The sequence below is a fragment of the Fundulus heteroclitus genome, chromosome 16 (assembly GCF_011125445.2).
Source record: "Fundulus heteroclitus isolate FHET01 chromosome 16, MU-UCD_Fhet_4.1, whole genome shotgun sequence".
Classification (NCBI taxonomy): Eukaryota; Metazoa; Chordata; class Actinopteri; order Cyprinodontiformes; family Fundulidae; genus Fundulus; species Fundulus heteroclitus.
Genome location: NC_046376.1, coordinates 37,477,726 through 37,499,999, shown reverse-complemented (window position 1 = coordinate 37,499,999; position 22,274 = coordinate 37,477,726). Strand labels below are relative to the sequence as shown.

General features: G+C 43.0%; 1 protein-coding gene across 1 annotated transcript; it reads left to right on the top strand.

The window, feature by feature from the left end:
* Positions 1 to 3,388: 3,388 nt before the first annotated feature.
* On the top strand, positions 3,389 to 8,047 carry LOC110368333. The gene is made up of 5 exons (XM_036148626.1): positions 3,389 to 3,549; positions 3,769 to 3,828; positions 3,915 to 3,959; positions 4,046 to 4,114; positions 4,942 to 8,047. Exon 5 carries the CDS (start codon positions 5,056 to 5,058, stop codon positions 7,165 to 7,167), a length of 2,112 nt encoding a protein of 703 aa, XP_036004519.1. The 5' UTR covers positions 3,389 to 3,549; positions 3,769 to 3,828; positions 3,915 to 3,959; positions 4,046 to 4,114; positions 4,942 to 5,055; the 3' UTR covers positions 7,168 to 8,047.
* Positions 8,048 to 22,274: the final 14,227 nt, after the last annotated feature.

Below are 22,274 nucleotides of genomic sequence, written 5' to 3'. Positions count from 1 at the left end.
GGTCTTTCCTTGTGAGAGCCTTTGACTTCTGGACATACAAAGAAATTAAGAGAAAGTAACTGACACGATAAGACAAAGAAAAAGCTGATTGTGGAGTTTAGAATCTGAAGTGTAAATACAACAGATTCAATATCTGTGCCCCTAAGTCCGGATACTTTAAAAAACCGATTTGACAACCACAAACATCATGGCTTGTTCCAAAGTTCAGACTACTTGGAAGGCAGTTCAAAATTTCAAATAACTTTTTTCACAATTTAGATGGCTACATCTGATTACCGTATTTTCACGACTATAAGGCGCGTATAAACGTCTTTTTTTCCCCTCAAAATGTGCGGCGCGCCCTTTGGTGCGGTGCGCCCTATGTGTGTTGTTACTGCGGACTTTTGAGACCACCTCATTGAGGAGATGATGAAAGAGTGGCTGAATGTAAGGAGACCAGGTGTTTTTTTTTCCACTCATCACCACTGCTGTTAATCTGTGACTCCATGCATGCCCATCTCACAGCTGATGTGAAAACTGAGTTTCGACTCTCAAATGATATCAGTGGTCTTAAAAAAAGTATGTGTACAATTAACTTTTCCAGTAACAGAGAACCTTAGGCACTATAGTCCTTGGTAGGGACAAGTGTGCAATGTACAGACAGGGGTGTATAAACAGTAAATGCCCTTTGGAGGCTAGGTCAGCCCAGTTGAAGTGGCTGTAGCCTGCATAGACCCCATCCAATGATCAACATGGACTGCAGACTTCGTTGGCTGGCTCCTTTGAAGTCCAATTCCAATACTCTGTGATGCAGTTAGTATCAAGAATCTTCATGGATTTGTTTTTAATGCTAAAATAGTAGAAGATATAATACAACAGTGTCATCACCACATTAAAGGTCAAAGTAAATTGATGTTACCTTGACTTGCAAAGGCTGCAACAGAATCTGAGTGTCATCTGGATCTGAGTCATCAGAATCATCCTGATTGTTTTTAGGGTGGACTGGTGCCCTCTTGGTCAGGTCTGCTGGTTCATTTTCCCTCAGTAACGCATTAAGTTTACGAGCTGCCTCAAAACGAGTAGCTAGAGAACAAAAAGAGGATACAAACAAAATTACATAATAATAATCTGCTTATTACTCCCGAACACTTTTTGTATTACCAGACCATGTCATGTTTTCAAGCAACTGCAGTCATGACTATCATTTCTAACTCTGACTAAAAATGCAATTGTACATTGGAATGCTTCTTCTGATGTGTGAAAGAGAGAGATAACAAATTAATGTAAATGAGATAGAGAAAGAGACAGATATTTGTCTAAATGCTATGTGATAACATTTCTCATTTTATGTATTATGCTATCACACTGTCAGTATTGCAATGTAGTTTTGTGTATAGTACACATTGTGCAGTTAGCAAAGTACTACTAATTCATATTTTACTTAATTTCCATTCATATAAAATTAACTAAATATAAAACCATTCAACATCTAAGAGCAATCATCTTAACAGTTGTGTGCTTTAGTTTACTTTGACATTACAATTTTATAACATTTTGAAGAGCAGTAACTAAAATGGTAACAAACTGGCTTAACATTTCAAATTAAATAATCATCATGTTTACAGTACAACATATTGCAAAGTCTCAGGTACTGAGCAAAAAAAGTAAGCACGTGAAACACCAACAGGCCAAATTAAGCAAAATTTTTTGAGAAATGTCATTAGATAGAAAGAGGACAATATCATTGTCAAAACACAGACTTACCACAGACAAAAACAACAGTGCCCCTGTAGTGTGGCCATCCTCCTGGCTGTTTCTTCCCATGGCGCCACTCGATAATAGCTGAGTAGGTGGAAATGGGATTCCCATGTTGGTCCATCTTGGAGTCGTCATACCTCCGTATGTTATCAGTTTTTACTTCACTAAGCTTCCCAGCATCCTCTCCCTCACTCCACCGCACAACTGCAAACTTCCTCTCCTTGTGTTCTGAAGTAATTAAGAGAACAAAAGAAGAAAGAAATTAGTGATATTTATTGACGTCAGTCATTGCTTTCTCCTGGGGGAAAAAAAATATTATACCACAATGTAAAATATTTGTACGGTGTCTGGCTTACGCATATCAAGTTTGAAAATTTTCTTAACGGTCATCATTTGTTTCGGTGTGGTTAGCACTCAGCTAACCACTTTTAGCAAGCCTTATATGAGTAATGCATAGACTGAATATAACAAATAAACTGAAAAGTACATACCTTTAACATTAGGTGCATTCCTCCGCGTAGTTTCCATCTTTTACAAGATGCACACAAGGCGAAGATGCTGCATTAACGGACCATTGCAACTTACCGCTCTTCCTTAGATCACACAATCTCGCGTGACCACGTTCAAGGTCTCGCGTTGAGCTGCCAAGTGCGTTGTGGGATTGCCCGCCCTACCTTACCTGTGATTGGTGTTTCCTGATGTTTGACCATACTCTTAACAAATTACGGCCCTCAGAGCTCAAAGCAAACGTTTTAACTTGTTGGACTACGACGTCATCTACACCACTGACTGCTTTAGCTTCGATAGCTTTAGCGGTTTTCCACGGAAAATAGAGTAAACTGACTACAGCAATGCTGAAAAGAAAACTCGTTACATCAGACACAACTGAAAGAGACTGGCTGCGGAAAAATGTTCCTACTCGTACCTTGACCAGATGGAAAAAAAGGTATGCGCACTGTTTTTTTTTTGTTGTTGTTGTTTTTTAATAAACTTTGTTAGAAAAAGTTTTATAATACCGAAAAAGGAACAATTTACAGTGAACAATCACCATGGGTTTGAGCAAAAGAAAAAAATAAATAAAATAAAAAGTAATTAAATAAAAGTAAAAATAGTAACAATAAATAGAAGAATATAAAGGGATTATATAAATACTTTAAATTTAGAGTATAAAGTTATAGTTTTAGCAGCCTTTTTATTATTGGAGGAGGATAATGTAGAAAAACAAGTAGTTGCTTCCTTAAAAAAAAATACAGGAGGGTTTAGTCACAATTATTTTACATTTGTGGATATAAAATTTGGCCAACAGTAACAAAAGATTACATAAGAAGAAATGTTCAGAAATTTCTTTTTTATATTTTGTGATTCCAAATAAAACATCTTTAAAATAAAGTTCAAATTTATCATAAATATTGTCCATAATGAAGCGACAGATACCTTGCCAAAAACACATGGTGTGTTCACAGGACCAAAACAAATGAGAGACAGACTCTGAGTAAATATGTCCTTTTTATATTTAACCAAAAATGACTTTATGCGCACTGTTGTTTTATGCAGCTAATATTAGCTATTGTCAACACTTTTTTGAAAGTAACTGTAACTTGCTGCTCATTGTTTTATTAGAAAAATCAACCAAGCTTTCACTGACATTGGGGAGCACATTACGCAACAACACGTGAGTGCAATTTACTCATTTGTCCTTCATGTCTTAGCTGTGTGAAGTCTGAAACGAGTTATTTGTATGATTTAAAGGAAGGTGACGAAGATTATACCCAGAGAGAACTGAGAGCAGAAACTCGTCTCACAGGTCCAAGGGTAAGACCCCCCCGCCCTTCCAAAAGAGAAATTCTCTTTGTCTTTGACAATGAGGAGATTCGGCAGTTTTACTTTCATTCTCGTTGCATGTGCACTGCATACGAAGTCTCTTCTGCACTGTGTGAATTGTCAAAGTCAATCCCAGTGCTCGTATTAGATCATATCTGTTACATCTGTAATTCATTTATCTATTCACTAATTGATTCATGTTCCTCTCAGGATAGTGAAGATGCCACCCGAAGAAGTGAGCTGATTGCAGGACCTCTCAAAGTGGCACAGGTGAGGCAAAACTTCAGACAAAACTTTTCATGTGTTTATCATTCTTAAATTGCAGTAACTTGTCTGTTCTTTCATGTTATTCTTAGGAAAGTGAGGAAGACTACAGTCAGACAGTACTTGCAAGTACAGAGGTAAGACAAAACTTCAATGTCAAATAATCAGTTCCCCTTCCATCAGTTTTTCCCTGTAACAAGTGGTTTATTTGTATCCTTCTCAGGACAACAATGAAGATGCTAGTGCTACACAAAGACAAGATCAAAGAGCAGAATCTTCTACAGTGGTACAGGTGAGATTTAAGGTTAATTACATTGTAGGATTGATTCATTAATCATTGGAGCCCAAAATGTTGCTTTAATATCTCCTGAAACAGCAATACATTTTTGTACACTGTTCTACAAGTACACATTCATTTTATGCTCATATCTTTCATTCTATACACGCCACTCTGCATTATACTGAAGTTTCTTGGAGAGACAATCACAGCTTAAAGATGACATCACATTTGTGAGGCTGTGGTCTGGCCAACTTTATCTAATGTTGTTTGTATTTTTCACTTCTTAAAAGTAGTCTACATAGGCTATAGGAAGTGTATTATTAAAATATATTAAGAATTGATTATATTTTTCAGTGCTCTATGATATGAATGATTAAAATATAAAAAATTACACGTTAACATCTTTTACACTGGATCTTTATTCAACTAGAGGTAAAATCAGTTGTGTAGAGTAACTTGCAGATTGCTTGATATGAACAACAGTAAGTGGTAGAGGGAAGGAGGACTGCAGGATAATCTAAAATCCTGGGAGGGAACTCTAGTGAATGTACATACATTTTTTATTGCCTTTTGTTTTCATCCTTGATTAAGATTGGTAGCTTTAAATGTTTTACAGAGCTGTTTACATTTTATAAACATCTCTTGAACTGTCTCAAAATTCTCTGCTTACATTCAGTGAAGTTATGTTGTGTATGTGTTGTAACATAAGGTAAAAACAAAAAAGTTATTGCAATGTGAGTTTTACTGACCTAATACTTAGTTTATGTGGAAAAAAACAATTAAATCAAAATGTGAAGTGAAATGCTCAGTTGTAACACAGTGCTTTTTCACCCATTTAGGAGAATTGTCCTCAAGAAAAATGTGATGTCCACTCCTCCCACGGACTAACAGAAGAGCAAAGCATCATCTCGATTCTTTCGTTTGCACTGAGGCACAACACTACAGGAGTATTAATGGAGGACCTTCTGAAACTGCTGAAGTTGCATTCTGCTGGGACCACTGCAGTTCCAAGAAGCAAGTATTTTCTGGAGAAACCATTTGCTGATATTACTAAGCAGTTTGAGCAACATCATTACTGTAAAGTCTGTACTAAGTACACTGGTTCTTCACAGACTCCAGAGGAAATGCTCACATGTGTGCCATGTTCCTTATCCACTACAGTGCAAGCCAGTTTAGAGGAAGGCCATTTTTTCATTAGTATACCATTAAAGGATCAGCTGAAAGATATTCTTGAGAACCATGGTATGCATGATTTATGTTTTCGTGCAGATGTCAGTGGGAGGCATGTCATAAAGGACATATGTGATGGCAGCTTGTATCAGACCTTAAAGTCTAACAGCAAAGAGGATTTTCTATCGCTCACATTCAATTCTGATGGTGTACCGGTTTTTCAGTCCTCCAAATTTAGCATCTGGCCAATATTGTGTTGTGTTAATGAGATACCACCTGAAAGTAGAGATAAACATGTACTTTTATGTGCCTTATGGTTTGGATCCAAGAAGCCAGACATGGCTTGCTTCTTTAAACCATTTGTTGAGGAGTGTACAAATCTTTCTCAAGCTGGTTTTGAGTGGCAGGATCCTCGTGACCAGTCATTGAGACACATAAAAGTGCACACTTTGTGTTGTGTGTGTGATGCAGTAGCAAGGCCACTGCTACAGAACTTTAAGCAGTTCAATGGTGAGTTTGGCTGTGGAGCTTGCCTTCACCCTGGAATGCAAATAAGAAAAGGGAAAGGAAATACAAGGGTTTACGCATGTCCTGATGAAAAGCCAAGTGATAGAAATCATAAAACCACAGTAGAAATAGGAAAAATAGCTGAAATAGAACAGAAGACTATATTGGGCATAAAGGGTTCATCTCCTCTAGCAGATTTACCATTGTTTGATCTAATCAATGGGATGGTCCCTGACTACATGCACTGCGTGCTGCTGGGTGTGTGCAGATACATGGCTGCTCTATGGATAGATTCTAAAAATGTTTCTGAACCATGGTATATTGGTGCAGAAACAGCCCGCATAGACAAACACCTCTTGTCTATTAAACCTCCAGGTGTTGTTGCTAGAGTTCCAAGATCCTTAACAGAACGTAAATTCTGGAAAGCGCATGAGTGGCAGCATTGGCTTTTGTACTATAGCTTGCCAGTTCTGAAAAAGATACTTCCACAGAAGTATCACTCTCACTGGGCATTACTGGTAGAGGGCATAAGCATTCTCTTAGGTACTGAATTAAATATTGAAACAATAAACCATGCACATGATGTATTACTGTACTTTGTTGGAGGTGTACAGTCACTCTATGGGAAAGAGCATATGACATTTAATGTTCATTCACTGGTACATTTGAGTAAAAGTGTTGTGCAGTGGGGTCCATTATGGGCTCACTCAGCCTTTATGTTTGAAAATTTCAATGGGTACCTCTTGAAACAAATAAAAAGTAGTCAAGCTGTACCACAACAAATATGCAAACGAGTGGCATTGTCTCGTGCTTTCCCCCGTTTAGCAAAGCAGTTCTTAACAGATGCACCTGCAGAAGTTAAAGACTTCTGCAATGAAATGAGACAAGGTAACCAGCATGGCAAGAAGTATAAAAAGTTTACTGAGGTGACTGCCCTTGGTCCACCAAATGTAAGATTGATATCTCAGAGTGACCAAGTGGCTCTCCACACAGTCAGAGAGGTTTTCCCAAACTCTGTGGTCAGTTACTACAAGAGAATTGCTGTAAATGGAGAAGTTGTTAGTGGTCATTCCTACACCAAAACAAAACAAAGAAACAACTCTGTTGTGCTGTTAAAGGATGGAAGTATTTTTGCCGTCTCCCACTTTGTTGACATGGGTGATCAGTGTCTATATGCCATTGGAAGATATGGTAATTGCACAGTGCAGAAGTTAGCCAGAGGTTCTCTTATCCGAACTGAACTGAGCTATATGTCAACTGTTCACTTTCCCACTGGCTTTTACAAAGCTATAAATGTCACAGAGATAGTTAAACCCTGTATGTACATACAGTGTCCACAGTCCAGCTCGATTGTATGTCAGCTATTGAACACATATTACTGTAAATGATTAAATCTTAACTGCAGTTGGAGTTATTGATTTTGCTTTGCTGTGCTGAGAAGTAAATGTTTGTCTAACATTTGAAACATTTTGCAATATTATGCGTATTATCAACATTATGTATTTCAGTGTCGTTGCAAAAAGAATAGTGATGTGGCGGTTAAAAAATTCTTAAAGCACTGTCATAATGAATTTGGGTCATGTAAGGACAAAAATCTTAGTGTCTTTTTCTACATTTTAATGTGCAACTTGTTATCTGCTGATTTTGTGCAAAATTAAAAACAATTTCTACAAATATTTATTTCTACTTTTATTTATTTTCAATACATTTCAGAAGGATTTTGAAAATATTCTATGTTTATTTAATCATTTTTCATATTTATTGGGGTATATTAGTTCTTTAAATGTCAACTAACATTACCTTTCAGGAGAAAGGTTATGTTCATAGAATAATAATAGGAATATGATGCATGGCTATATGCAAAAATGCTAAACTTAGAAATATTTCAACTGTCCATTATGATTATTTTTTTCATCTTTTAGTGAATTTGTGATCTTTCCTTAATTTTATTGTTGTATTATATTGATTCTTAGTTTAATCTCTTATAGTTGTGTCAACAAAAGAAAATTCTGTAAGTGTTTTCTATGTTACTTACAATAGCTTAGCATCAGTTATGTTTGTCTGACTTATATAAATTTGATACTCAATTTTTCTTATAAGGATATTGTATGCGGAGTTACTGTCATATATTGTTCTTAGAAGTACCCAAATCATATAATTTCCCTTTTATACAATTTTTCTATAGATTTTATATCTGGTTTCACTCTCATATGCATTACATACAAGTTTCAGACAATACAGATAGAAACCTTACAAGATTTATCTATATCTTTTCCATATGGGAAGTAATCTAATTTTCACACAATAAGTGATTAAAATGTGTCCTTAATTCAAAATGTCCCTGCAAAAGTGTTAAGCACAGATTTATCTGTTGTAAAAGCTATGGAGCTGACTGCACTTTCACATGTTACTGTCATACTTTGTGACTAAACCCGAACACAACTACAACAGAGATGTGTATTTTTAAGGATTTTATTGAAGAGATGGTTATGGAGGATGAGACCAACAATCAATACTCGACTGAAGCAGGATGAAGGAGATGGCAGGAGCAGGTGGATGTGTAGAGGACAGGAGGACAGGAGGACTGCAGGTGATGCGCTGTGGAGCCAGGAAGTTTTCAGAGCAGGTAGGTAGCAATGAGGTTGAGGTGGAGCTGGCAGCATGGCAGAGAGAACACCTGAAGCGCTGGGGTAGCAGGAGAACCGGCAGCACAACGAAGAGAGTTCTTGGAGTGCAGCACAGCAGAGAGAGTTCTTGTAGTGCAGGGGTTGCAGCAGAAGAAGCAACACCGCAGAGATAGTTACCGGCAGGCCGGCAGGCGGACATAGGAAACTAGGGCTGGACAAGGTATAAGTGAAGAGTGCAGAGGTGAGCAATAATGAGCAGACAATCCGACAGGGAAGAGTTGACTGAGGGAGGTTTAAGTAGGAGTGATGACAGGTGGAATGAGTCCTGGCTTGATTGGGCATGACAGGTATAACTGATGAGAAGGTGGAGTGGAGAACTGGGGTGCAGAAGGCAAAGCTGCACCATGACAGCTACAGTCTCTGCAAAGGAACAAGTTTTAACAAAGATTATAAGGTGAGGCTGTTTCCTGTTTTGATGTTACCATTAAAAAAAATAATCCTTTTTATAAAGATTTACCGCCAGCTGTTTTACACATTAGGATCTAACTTTAACTGGGTGTAAATAACATTCACAAGCCAATGGCAAATGCACAGATTCTACTCCAGATACCTGATAGTAGTTTGGAAGCCTTCACACAGATACCGAAGGTGAACCAATACCAGTTTATTTATGAGTGTTAAGTTAGATGTAAGGCTCTCCTGACAGGAATAAAGTAGAGCCGGGGCTAATATGGCTAAAGGATGAATTTTGGATATATCTGCTTCACTTTCCTGAAAACTGTTAAAAGCCCACCTTAAAAAGGAAAGGGGGAAAGGGTAGCATGAGAGTCTAGGTGTCTCAGATGCAAATGGGTCTACAATTGGCTGAACTCAAAAACCAGACATATATGGTGAAAAGTAACCCCTCACCCGTCTAAATAATGGAAATCTGATTTTTTAACCATTTTCTTGGACAAAGGTGTATAAAACCAAGCACCAGGCATGTAGACTGTTTCTACAAACATTGTGAGATAACTGGTCGCTCTCAGGAGCTCAGAGAACTTCAGGGGAGTTTTGTTATAAAATTGAATTGAATTATAGGAAGGCACTTGTAAAATTTCCTCACTTCTAAATATTCCACTGTCAACTCTCATTGTTATGGTATATATCACATAAAATCCACCCTAACGGCATACTTCTCTCTATTAATTTCATTAAAATGTATAGAATTCTATGTGAAAATGTTCCCTCTATAAATACGGGGCATGCATACAACGTAAATGAAAGATTATAAATATATTATTCATATTTTTGCCCAAGATATAACCAAAATGCATTTAACTGCAATGTTTTTCCATAAATATTGTTTTTTTTTTAAATAAATGTGGAAGTTGCTGTACGTAGGTGACACATACAGTATGGCTACATCTTTAGCAGCCACCGTAGCAATGTAACCACCTCATGTCTTTCTGAGAATGCACTGAAATTTTCAGCAAAACTAATATAGGAAAGATTGTGGTGGTTCACCACCAATCACATTGTGAGGTTTGCAGACGACACGACGGTGGTGGGCCTGATCAGAGACGACAACGACCGGGACTACAAAGAGGAGGTGGAGCACCTGGTGGGCTGGTGCAGAGACAACAGCCTGATCCTGAACGTGGACAAGACGAAGGAGATCATCATCGACTTCAGGAAGAACCGGCCTCGCCAAGCTCCACTTCTCATCAACAGCTCAGCTGTGGAGGTGGTTAGCAGCACCAAATTCCTCAGGGTGCACATCACAGACAACCTCACCGGGTCTGTGAACACCACGTCACTGGGGAAGAGTGCACAGAAGCGCTTGTATTTCCTGCAGAGGATGAGGAGAGCCCACCTGTCCCCGCCCATCCTCACAACCTTCTACAGAAGCACCATAGAGAGCATTGTGACCAGTTGTCTCTCTGTGTGGTGTGGAGGCTGCAGCACCTCCGACCGGAGGAACGTGAGGAGAGTGGTGAGGACAGCAGAAGGGATTATCGGGGCTCCTCTTCCCTCCATTAAGGACATTTCATCCCAGCGCTGCATGTCCCGAGCCCATATCATCATCAGAGACCCCTCACAGCCCCACCATGGACTGTTCTCCCTGCTGCCCACTGGGAAGAGGTTCTGCAACAGCTTTTTCCCCATTACCATCAAACTGTTGAACTTTAAACTGGACTCTGCACCACATTTGCACATTTGCATCATTGCATCACTATCTAGCATTACCAACACTACCGAACTTTTATTATCCTTTTAAAAATACACAATTCAACGTTAAAGCATTTTGCCCAAATGCATACATATATATATATATATATATATATATATATATATATATATATATATATATATATGCCATTTGATATTCAAACTTATATGGAGGTTTTAATGAGTGTTTGTATATTTTAGCACAATTTACACTGCTTGAACAGCAGAAGCAAAAATAAGACATTTATGAAATTGATGTGCTTGTTGTAATTATTATATTTATAACTAGCCAGAATCATAAATTAACCTTTTTTTCTGAGAAGGTACTTGACACTTAAAAGTGTTAAAATAACACTTGTTCTTAGTGACTCACAAAATCATCCAAAATGACACTTTCTTTGTGTGTTGTTCTCCAATCTCTTGTTTGCATTCTCAGGCCGACCGCGCGTGCACCTACGTGTATGTGTGTACAGCTGTGACTCAGGTCTTATCCATTCCCTGCCCATAAAATGCCACTGCCAAGCACAAAATGGGCTGCACACGCCCATCGGAGCAAAATGTTCCTTTCCTTTCCTTTGAGTTACTTACCTCTTCACTAGATATGTTCCTCTAAAAGGTGATGATGTTCTGCTGTGTATTTATCTTTTGCAAATGGGCTCATATGAGCCGATGGGTGATAAGGGGAAATGGGTGTTACGTGCTGGAGCAAGGTAGAGAAAGGTGTGGCTTGATACATGTCTTGTTTTGGTCTACAGACAGTGTCAAGCTCCACTTTGTAGTGAAATATCGCTTATTGCTCCTTTAACTGTGAAGTGTACAGAACTACAGTCATATTAAATTAGAATATTATTGAAAAGTTAATTTATCTCAGTAACTAAGTTCACAAATTGAAACACATTATATAGATTTACACAGACTGGTGATGTTTTAAAGCCTTTATTTCTTTGTGTAATGCACAGACAAATCAGAGAACCCGGTATTCAAGCCAGACAGTGTCGCACTTAAAATGTTTATTAAAAAATAAAGTGAATGCTGGCAGGCACATAGTTTTGAAAAGAAGCAGATGATTGGCAGTGGCAACAGCATTCTGCTCCCAACAGAAGATGACAGGCTGAATGGTCTTGAGGCAGAGATCTGGTCCATGAAGCAGAGAGAGCTGAACGCTGGCGACAATATCCTTTAGATGAGCTAGGGTCATACACATAGTAGGCAGGCATAAAATGGCGGACAGGTCCAAAAGGCTGGGCAAGATTTGTTTTCAATAACAGTCCAGAGTCGTGTCTAGAAATCAGAGAGCCAATGAGGTGTCCAAACAAGGGCAAGGTGAGACAGGGAAATTCAAAAATGAGAAACGTGGTCCAGAAAAAGGTAATGAATGCTGGACAGTTACTCACAACAAGGCTTTTGACAACCTGACAGGGAATGATTGTGGGAGACCAGTACATAAAGGCTGGATCACAGGAGAAAGGAATGAAAGAGGGATAATTTTTCTCCAATTTTAGCTTCCCTTCATTGGCTTCCTGTTAAATCAAGAATAGAATTTAAAATTCTTCTTCTAACATATAAAGCCCTTAATAATCAAGCTCCATCATATATCAGAGCTCTGATTACCCCGTATGTTCCTAACAGAGCACTTCGCTCTCAGACTGCAGGTCTGCTGGTGGTTCCTAGAGTCTCTAAAAGTGTTATGAACGTGAATCAGGCAAACCCAGTATTCAAACCAAACAAGCGAGGTATAAGCAAAAAACAGGATTTTAATAATGAAACAGGGACAGGCGGGCTCAACGATCAAAAGGGCAGTCCAAAATCCGGTACACAAAAGGCAGTCCAAAATAGGCAGAGGTACAGACAGGGCAAAAGCAAGCTCGGATAATCATGGGACAGAATCAGGTCGGTAAAACGGTAAATCAGTCAGACAGGGCAGGAAAAACTGATCAGGGAACAGGCTGGCTCAGAATCAAAAAGGCTCTCAGGTTAGCATCAACAGGTCAATCAAGAAAGGAACGCTGGAACTAAACTCACCGTGGGCTCGTTAATGATCTGGCAGTTTGCAGATGTTTGTAGCAGGACTATATAGGGGAGTGAGCAGGTGAACGGGAGTGAAGACTAATTACAAGTGACAGGTGGAAATAATCAAAGGAAAGGTGGTAGCTGAACTGAACTGAACTGATTGGCTAGTGACTGGAGGTTGACAGGTGAGCAGATCTGATTGGCTGGTAACTGGTGATCGGGGAGTGACAGATAAACAGATTGAGTGAGCTGGCAGCTTGCTGGGAGGAGACAGAACTGAACTGGAAACAGAGATGTGAACTGATCAAAATAAAGCAAAGAACAAACAAACCAAAACAAAACCCAAATCGTGACAGAACCCCCTCCTCAAGGCCGGATTCCAGACGGCCTAAAAACTTAAACAGAAAACAACCTAGCCCGGGCGGGTGGCGGGAGGTACAGGACGGAGGGCCAGAGTCAACACTAAAGAACACTAGAATGCTAAAGCAGAACAGAAACTAAAAAACTATAAGAAATCTAAGAACCACTAAATAACTCTGAAACTAAGGCAGAACTAGGACAGATAAAACAGGAAAGCACTGGGGCCTTAAGGGTGCAAGCAGTGACGGCTGCTAGGCCACATAGAGTCTTCGTGGAGGTGGCTAGCGGCGGAGCAGCATCACCCGACCGAAACCTCGAGGAGGGCGGCCCCATCGAGGCAGAGTCAGGTGGCGTGGATGCAGCAGACGGCGGACCTGGCCAAACAGGAAAGTCCAAGGCTGGCGTCGTGGAGAACAGCCCTGGCGTGTCAGGTGGTCTCGCGGACGTCCTGGAGGACGACCCCGGCGTGTCAGGTGGTCTGGCAGACGTCTCGGAGAACGCCCCCGGCGTGTGAGGTATTCCGGCGGGTGTCCTGGAGGACGGCCCCGGTGAGACAGATAATCGGGCGGGTGTCCCGGAGGACGTTCCCGACGAGTCAGGTTCTCCGGCGGACGACCTAGGCATGTCAGGTTCTCCGGCGGACGTCCCAAAGGACGGCCTCGGCGTGTCAGGTTCTCCGGCGGACGTCCTAGGCGTGTCAGGTTCTCCGGCGGACGTCCCGAAGGACGGCCTCGGCGTGTCAGGTTCTCCGGCGGACGTCCTAGGCGTGTCAGGTTCTCCGGCGGACGTCCCGAAGGACGGCCTCGGCGTGTCAGGTTCTCCGGCGGACGTCCTAGGCGTGTCAGGTTCTCCGGCGGACGTCCTAGGCGTGTCAGGTTCTCTGGCGGACGTCCGAGGCGTGTCAGGTTCTCCGGCGGACGTCCCGGCGGACGACCCCTGTGAGACAGGTAATCCGGCGGGTGTCCTGTAGGACGGCCCCGGTTAGCAAAGATGTCTGGCGGCCGGTGGCGGAGCAGGTCTCTCATAGGTCGGTGGCGGAGCGGGTCTCTCGGAGACCGGCGGCGGAGCAGCAACCTCTGAGGCCGGCGGCGGAGCAGGTCTCTCGGAGGCCGTCGGCGGAGCAGCAACCTCGGAGGCCGTCGGCATAACAGGACCCTCAGGAACCGACGCCTGGAGAGAGAGAGAGAACAGAACCTGGCGCCGGACTAAAGGCTGGAGACGGCGCCGGACTAAGAGCTAGAAGAGACGCCTGGCTAAAGAGTTCAGGAGGCGCCTGGCTAAAGAGTTCAGGAGGCGCCTGGCTACAGAGTTCAGGAGGCGCCCGGCTACAGAGTTCAGGAGGCGCCCGGCTACAGAGTTCAGGAGGAGCCTGGCTACAGGTTTCAGGTTCAGACGGCCCCTGGCTACAGGTTTCAGGTTCAGACGGCCCCTGGCTACAGGCTTCAGGTTCAGACGGCCCCTGGCTACAGGCTTCAGGTTCAGACGGCCCCTGGCTACAGGCTTCAGGTTCAGACGGCCCCTGGCTACAGGCTTCAGGTTCAGACGGCCCCTGGCTACAGGCTTCAGGTTCAGACGGGCCTGGCTACAGGCTTCAGGTTCAGACGGGGCCTGGCTACAGGCTTCAGGTTCAGACGGGCCTGGCTACAGGCTTCAGGTTCAGACGGGCCTGGCTACAGGCTTCAGGTTCAGACGGGGCCTGGCTACAGGCTTCAGGTTCAGACGGGCCTGGCTACAGGCTTCAGGTTCAGACGGGGCCTGGCTACAGGCTTCAGGTTCAGACGGGGCCTGGCTACAGGCTTCAGGTTCAGACGGGACCTGGCTACAGGCTTCAGGTTCAGACGGGGCCTGGCTACAGGCTTCAGGTTTAGGAGGCCCCAGGCTACAGGCTTCAGGTTTAGGAGGCCCCAGGCTACAGGCTTCAGGTTCAGGAGGCCCCGGGCTACAGACTTCAGATGCTCCCAGACCCTTTAACACCCAGAACCTCAGCAGTAACCCTTCCAGAACCCCCGACAAAGAAAGCTTGGTCAGCCACTTGGGAAATTGGCTGTCTAGCCAAAGGTGAGGGGGTAAGAGCTTCAGAAGAGGTCCAGGGACCTCTAAGTCTCCATGGGGCTCTGGGTGCTTGTCTTTTCGGCGAGACCCCCGACGCTTGTCGTCTGGATGAGACCCCCGACGGAGCTTGTCGTTTGGATGAGGGCAGCGACGCCGCTTGTCGTCTGGACGAGGGCCACGACGCCACCTGTCGTCTGGACGAGGGCCACGACGCCGCCTGTAGTCTGAACGAGGGCCACGACGCCGCTTGTCGTCTGGACGAGGGCCACGACGCCCAGTGTCCCGATGAGCCCCAGAGTTGCGGCCTGAAAGAGGGCTCGTCTGAACCCCCTCCTCGTGGACCAGTGGTAGACCCTCCTGGGTTCCCACGTCGCAGACTGGCGGCAGACCCTCCTGGGTCCAAGCGTCGCAGACTGGCGGCAGACCCTCCTGGGTCCAAGCGTCGCAGACTGGCGGCAGACCCTCCTGGGTTGCAGCGTCTTGGGCCGGCTGCGGACCCTCCCGGGTTGCAGCGTCTTGGGCCGGCTGCGGACCATCCCGGGTTTCAGCGTCTTGGGCCGGCTGCGGACCCTCCTGGGTTTCAGTGTCTTGGGCCGGCTGCGGACCCTCCCGGGTTGCAGCGTCTTGGGCCGGCTGCGGACCCTCCTGGGTTGCAGCGTCTTGGGCCGGCTGCGGAGACTGTGCTGCTTTAAAGCTGCCGGAAGCCGGCACTGGAGCTGAGGTAGAGGGCGGGTCCTCTGGGACAGGTGCAGGTGCCGAGGCGTCGGCTGGACCCTTGGGGACAGGATCGGGTCTACTATAGAAAGCCTGGAGAGCCGCTCTATAGTGCCCCTCAACCTCCTTTAATTTAGCCTCCAGCTCCTCTGAATACTGGCTGAAAAGAGCCTCCCTAAGGTGTTTAATAATAGGGGCAAAAGTTCTTATCTGGTTCTCCAGAGCCAGATCCTCAGCATCACGGGTGCCACCAGGAGGCGCTGTGGGCTGCTCAGCTCTGGGGAGCACCGGACTCCGATCCACTGGGCAGGAAGTGGCAACGGACGGGCGCGGTACTGGCTCACCTGTTGGCCGAACAGAACGGGTGAAGGAGCGACCCACAGGTTTCCGTCCCCTCCTCCGACGGTGGGACAGCAGGACTTGCTGGAGGTTAAAATCTGTCGGTAGAGCCGGGATCGGCGGAGCCCACAGCGTTCCCTGCATCTCCTCTTCTGGAGGGAGAGAGAGAAAAAGATCCGGACGAAGATCCTGTACCACCTCAGCTTCGACCTCCAAAAACAAAGTTGGATCAGGAAAAAACCCCTGGGCGGAGCCGACAGCGGTGTCGCTGGGTGAGTGATCCCTACTATACCGAGCCGAACCTGAATTAGTTAAAAAGAGCCCTCCCAAGCGTAGGCTCCGAGCAGGAAGCGAGTTACTGCTGCTGCGGCTACTGGAGACATGGCGTCTGGGACCGACACCAGGGGGACAGAACGCCAATCTGGAACCCTCCAAAGCCATAGTTTGTGGAGGGGGGAAAAAACAAAAAATTTAAGGGGAGAAAAAAAACAACCTCTACAAGCTTGTTTGGCGATAGGTTTTAGGTGGGCCAGATCATTCTGTTATGAACGTGAATCAGGCAAACCCAGTATTCAAACCAAACAAGCGAGGTATAAGCAAAATACAGGATTTTAATAATGAAACAGGGACAGGCGGGCTCAACGATCAAAAGGGCAGTCCAAAATCCGGTACACAAAAGGCAGTCCAAAATAGGCAGAGGTACAGACAGGGCAAAAGCAAGCTCGGATAATCATGGGACAGAATCAGGTCGGTAAAACGGTAAATCAGTCAGACAGGGCAGGAAAAACTGATCAGGGAACAGGCTGGCTCAGAATCAAAAAGGCTCTCAGGTTAGCATCAACAGGTCAATCAAGAAAGGAACGCTGGAACTAAACTCACCGTGGGCTCGTTAATGATCTGGCAGTTTGCAGATGTTTGTAGCAGGACTATATAGGGGAGTGAGCAGGTGAACGGGAGTGAAGACTAATTACAAGTGACAGGTGGAAATAATCAAAGGAAAGGTGGTAACTGAACTGAACTGAACTGATTGGCTAGTGACTGGAGGTTGACAGGTGAGCAGATCTGATTGGCTGGTAACTGGTGATCGGGGAGTGACAGATAAACAGATTGAGTGAGCTGGCAGCTTGCTGGGAGGAGACAGAACTGAACTGGAAACAGAGATGTGAACTGATCAAAATAAAGCAAAGAACAAACAAACCAAAACAAAACCCAAATCGTGACAAAAAGTAGAATGGGAGGCAGATCCTTTAGCTATCAGGCTCCTCTCCTGTGGAACCAACTCCAAGTTTTGGTCCGTGAGGCAGACACCATGTCTACTTTTAAGACTAATCTTAAAACTTTCCTTTTTGACAAAGCTTATAGTTAGAGTGGCTCATGTTACCCTGAGCTACCTCTATAGTTATGCTGCTATAGGCTTATCAGGGTCTATTTTTCTCACTCTACTGATTTCAACTGTTCTTCAATTTTGCATTGCTTGTCGTCATTTCTGCTTTTAACTTTTTTTGTTCTCTATCTATTTCTTCTTCATAGTAGGTACACCTGGTCTGACGTTCTGTTAACTGCGACATCATCCAGAGAAGACAGATCACCCGCTATTACCATCTGATATAGAACAGATTACTGGATCAATGTGTGCTTCTGTGCTTGTTTGTCTCTCTTGTTGTGTCTCTGCTCTGTCTTCTCTAACCCCCAGTCGGTCGATTCACACTCCATTCAGACAAATTTCAGACATTCATAATAATACTAGCTTCCTTATCGTGCCACACGGTTTCCAGAGATGATTCTGCTTAGCAGTGTGATGGACCTCAGCGTCTGTCGTTGTTTCCTACGTCAGTAAATCCTTTTTAGACGTTCGTTTGTCTTATCCACGTCCCAAAAGCCGACTCTGTCTAACCATAACATCCTGAATGTTACGGGTGCTGCCGTTTTGTTTTGCTCGGTCCCGCCTTCAATCCCTGAGAGCGGTAGTACCGCAGATCGTCACTAGGAGGCGAGGAGCAACCAGGAACTGGGATAGTGTGGTGTGTAAACGGTCGTCTTGGCTTGGTTAACTGATCCAAGCTCAGACTGGTCTCGGCTCGGCTCGATTAAAAAAGTGTAGTGTAAACGGGCCTAATATAGGAAATGTTTGACCAATCTGTAGAATCTGACCCAGTCTGTATAATCTGATTGAATTTGACTTTTTAAAGTGCCTTGTGATGACATGCTTCATAAATTGGTGCTATATAAATAAAATTGAATTCAATTGAATTGAACTGAATTGAATTGAACTGAAACTAATTGGGAGTGATACAGGTGTAGCTGCTTACTCTAATTAGCAGAGCAGAGAGTGACAAACAGCCAGCCAGTCCAAAAAACAACAGATGAGATGGAAAACACAGAACATACAGGGCACACCAGGGGCCTGTTCTTTGCACGTCGCTAACTCTGGATTTGATTGTTGACGATTTGGCATGATCTTGGATCGTTTGGTTCTTCGAAAGACATCCTGCACTTGTTGTCATAGCAACATGTGCGCAAGCTTAAACCTGCTCGAGAGCAGGCTTATTTCATGTAAACAGGATTAGATCGCAGCTTTATAAGCGGAGGAGATAGGCAAGTCTGTCGTATCCATGTCTTGTCCATTTTTTCGACAGCAACCTGTTGCGGAAAGTGCAAGAATAATTTCAGAGTTTTTCGAATTAATCGCGTATTGCGCAATAGACAGGATCCTTTAGCGCAGCGCGATAGTGTAATTGTAGAGAGATTTTTCTTGGTGGCTGTTATAAACAGACAAGCACATCATTTAACAGTGGCTTTTAAAGAGGAAAAAGTGGTGTTGGAGCCATAAATAGAAAATATAAGTTATTTGTATGATGGTTTGCTTTTTATTTTTATCCTATTCAGTAAGATTTGTTCAGGCCATTTTATTGTGAAGTTTAGTTCTACTTTGAAAGGTTTGCTTCCTGTCGAGCCGTATATCATATTAGAAAAAACTATGAATGGATTATCTAGACATGGAGCAATACAGTTATTCATCCATCCATTTTCTGACCGTGTAAACTGTGGATGACTTGGAAAAGGAAGAACTTAATTTTTTATATCCATCCATCCATTTTCCAAACCGCTTAATCCCTCATGGGGTCGCGGGGGGTGCTGGTGCCTATCTCCAGCGTTCACTGGGCAAGAGGCGGGGTTCACCTGGACAGGTCGCCAGTCTGTTGCAGGGCAACACAGAGAGACAAACAGGACAAACAACCATTCACACACACACTCACACCTAAGGACAATTTGGAGAAACCAATTAACCTAACAGTCATGTTTTTGGACTGTTGGAGGAAGCCAGAGTACCCGGAGAGAACCCACACATGCACAGGGAGAACATGCAAACTCCATGCAGAAAGACCCAGGGGTGTACTCAAACCCAGGACCTTCTTGCTGCAAGGCAACAGCGCTACCCACTGCGCCACTGTGCAGCCTTAATTTTTTATAGATAAAGAATTTTTTTTGTTAAACTCCCAGTTTGCAGGCGTCCTTTACTTCCAGTGTCTAAGGAATGACACCGATATTTGGATCTCTTGACATAACAAGTGCCTTTTTAAAATAAAGTATAATAATTAAAGGCTACCATTTTGTAAAATATTCTTGTATATCACTTTTACTTGTTCCCATGTTCTAGTGGGTCCCGTGGAGGCTCTGATATAAAAGAACAAAGTAAATATGAAATTATTAAAAAGCAAAAATACATACTGTAGAAAGTGATAGAAACATCTAACATGGACAGTATTTACACATTTAATTTGTCTGCTACTTTTTGCCAGCCCTCTCTTCTGGCTTTAACAGACTCTGAGGTGTTCCCTGTCATTTTAATTAATGACTCAAATTCGGCATAACCTTCCATTAAAAGCTCGTGTTCTGCTTGGGAGAAAAACTGTGGGTGTTCTTTGGCCATGCTGAACAGCCAATAGCAGCGTTGCTGATCATTGTTTCTCCTATCGATACATTTCCCCTTTTAAACAAACGCATGAACGGGCAGTTATCTCAGATAACTCAATCCAGCCATACTAGTCATAAACAACAGGTGTGTTCGAAGAACCCAATTAGCCGGATTATGATTAGCCGGATGAAATCATCTTGGATGTCTCATTTGATCTCGGATGTTTTAAGCAACGTACGAAGAACGGGGCCCCAGGGTAAAGTCAGCAATACTACTATATGTCAAATGTTGTATTAGCACTTACTCTGAAGGTCCTTTTAAAGCTCTCTAGTGCAATTTCTCTTTTTGTCGAATTAAATTTCTCCTCTTAATTTGTGTTTTTTCAGGTCAAAATACTCAATATTTTGTTGAAGATGCCGTTTATATAGGGAACAGATGTCACCCTGTGTCATTTTGTGAAAGAAAAAGAAAGGGTCAAAACATGCCTCATGCAACAAAAGTAAAAAGTAAAAGTACACCACTGTCCACCTCTGTATCAGTTCTTTGTGCAGACTCTTCTTCAAGCCTTTCTGTAGGTCTTTCTCTAGCTATGGACTCCTGCAACTCACATTGCAGACAGAAAGAATAGGTACACAAGTATATACAAATTTGTGTAAAGTTATTTATGCACTTACAGGTTCTTCCTCCAAAGGACAGTCATCTGAGAGGGTTTCATCACTGTTCTGTGCAGTGGAAATAAATGGGTATTACAAAGTGTTACAGTTTCTTCCCTTTTTGCAAGTTAGACAAAGTACACAACTTACTGCATATGCCTCAGCCACCACTTGCTTGGGAACAGGTAAAAGTGTTGGTGTATTATGTAAAACTGCACAAAAAGGGGGGGGGGGGGGGTTGTAGAATTCTAAAGTGTAGAATTAACTACACTGTAAAAAATATAATGTGATCATTAACTCATAGCAACATAATTTTCTCACTCTACTGATTTCCACTGTTCTTCAGTCTACTTTTCTCCAGTTTTGCATTGTATTACATTGAAATGACTGTCGTCATTTCAGCTTTTAACTTTTTGCTCTCTCTCTTTTTCTTCATAGTAGGTACACCTGGTCTGGCGTTCTGTTAACTGTGACATCATCCAGAGAAGACGGCTCACCCGCTACTACCATCTAATGTAGAACAGATTACTAGATCAATGTGTGCTTCTGTGCTTTTTTGTTTCTCTTGTTGTGTCTCTGCTCTGTCTTCCGTAACTCCCAGTTGGTCGAGGCAGATGACCGTTGATACTGAGCCCGGTTCTGCCGGAGGTTTTCCTTCCCGTTAATGGGGAGTTTTTCTTCCCACTGTCGCTTCATGCTTGCTCAGTATGAGGGATTGCAGCAAAGCCATGTACAATGCAGACGACTCTCCCTGTGGCTCTACGGTTCCCCAGGAGTGAATGCTGCTTGTCGGGACTTTGATGCAATCAACTGGTTTCCTTATATAGGACATTTTTGACCAATCTGTATAATCTGACCCAATCTGTATAATATGATTGAACTTGATTTTGTAAAGTGCCTTGAGATGACATGTTTCATGATTTGGCGCTATATAAATAAAATTGAATTGAATTGAATTGAATATTTAATATTAACTAGAAGTTTAGAAGTTTTGACTTTCACAAATGGTTGAAATGACTGTGCCAGCCATTTGGATTATACTTCATTAAATGCAGCAACAACTAATGTTACAGTGTACTAAGATAATTGAAAGCTCATTTAGCCTACCAGTAATGAAGGTGTTGCTGCTATTGGTCCCTGGCTTTGGGTCTGAGGAAGAGCTGCCCCCAGGGATGCCCTCCACAATGGTTCGGTTTTCATTTAACCCAAGGGCCAGCTCCTCTGCTGGGGTATAGTGTGGTGGTGCAGGACAACCACCTGTTTTTATTTTGTTCAGCCTTTTTTCTTGGTAGTTGTTATAAACAAACACATCATTTAACAATGGCTTTTAAAAAGAGGAAAAAGTGGCTTTTTAAAATACAGTATAATAATGAAAGGCTACCATTTTGTAGAATATTCTTGTACTTCACTTTTACTCCATTAAGTTCATTTATATAAGTCCACTTCACAACACCTCATCTCAAGGCACTTAAAGTCAATTCTATTGAATCATACAGACAGTTTGGTTAAAACTTTTTCTATCAAAGGAAAACTTGTTCTGAAGGATACCTTTGTACAGTGAGATTTTTTGATCCTTTACTACCTCTCTGCAAACTGTGACATTAGTTAAGGGA

Coding starts and splice junctions, on each gene's coding strand:
- LOC110368333 (XM_036148626.1), top strand. CDS start 5,056: ATGGAGGACCTTCTGAAACTGCTGAAGTTGCATTCTGCTGGGACCACT.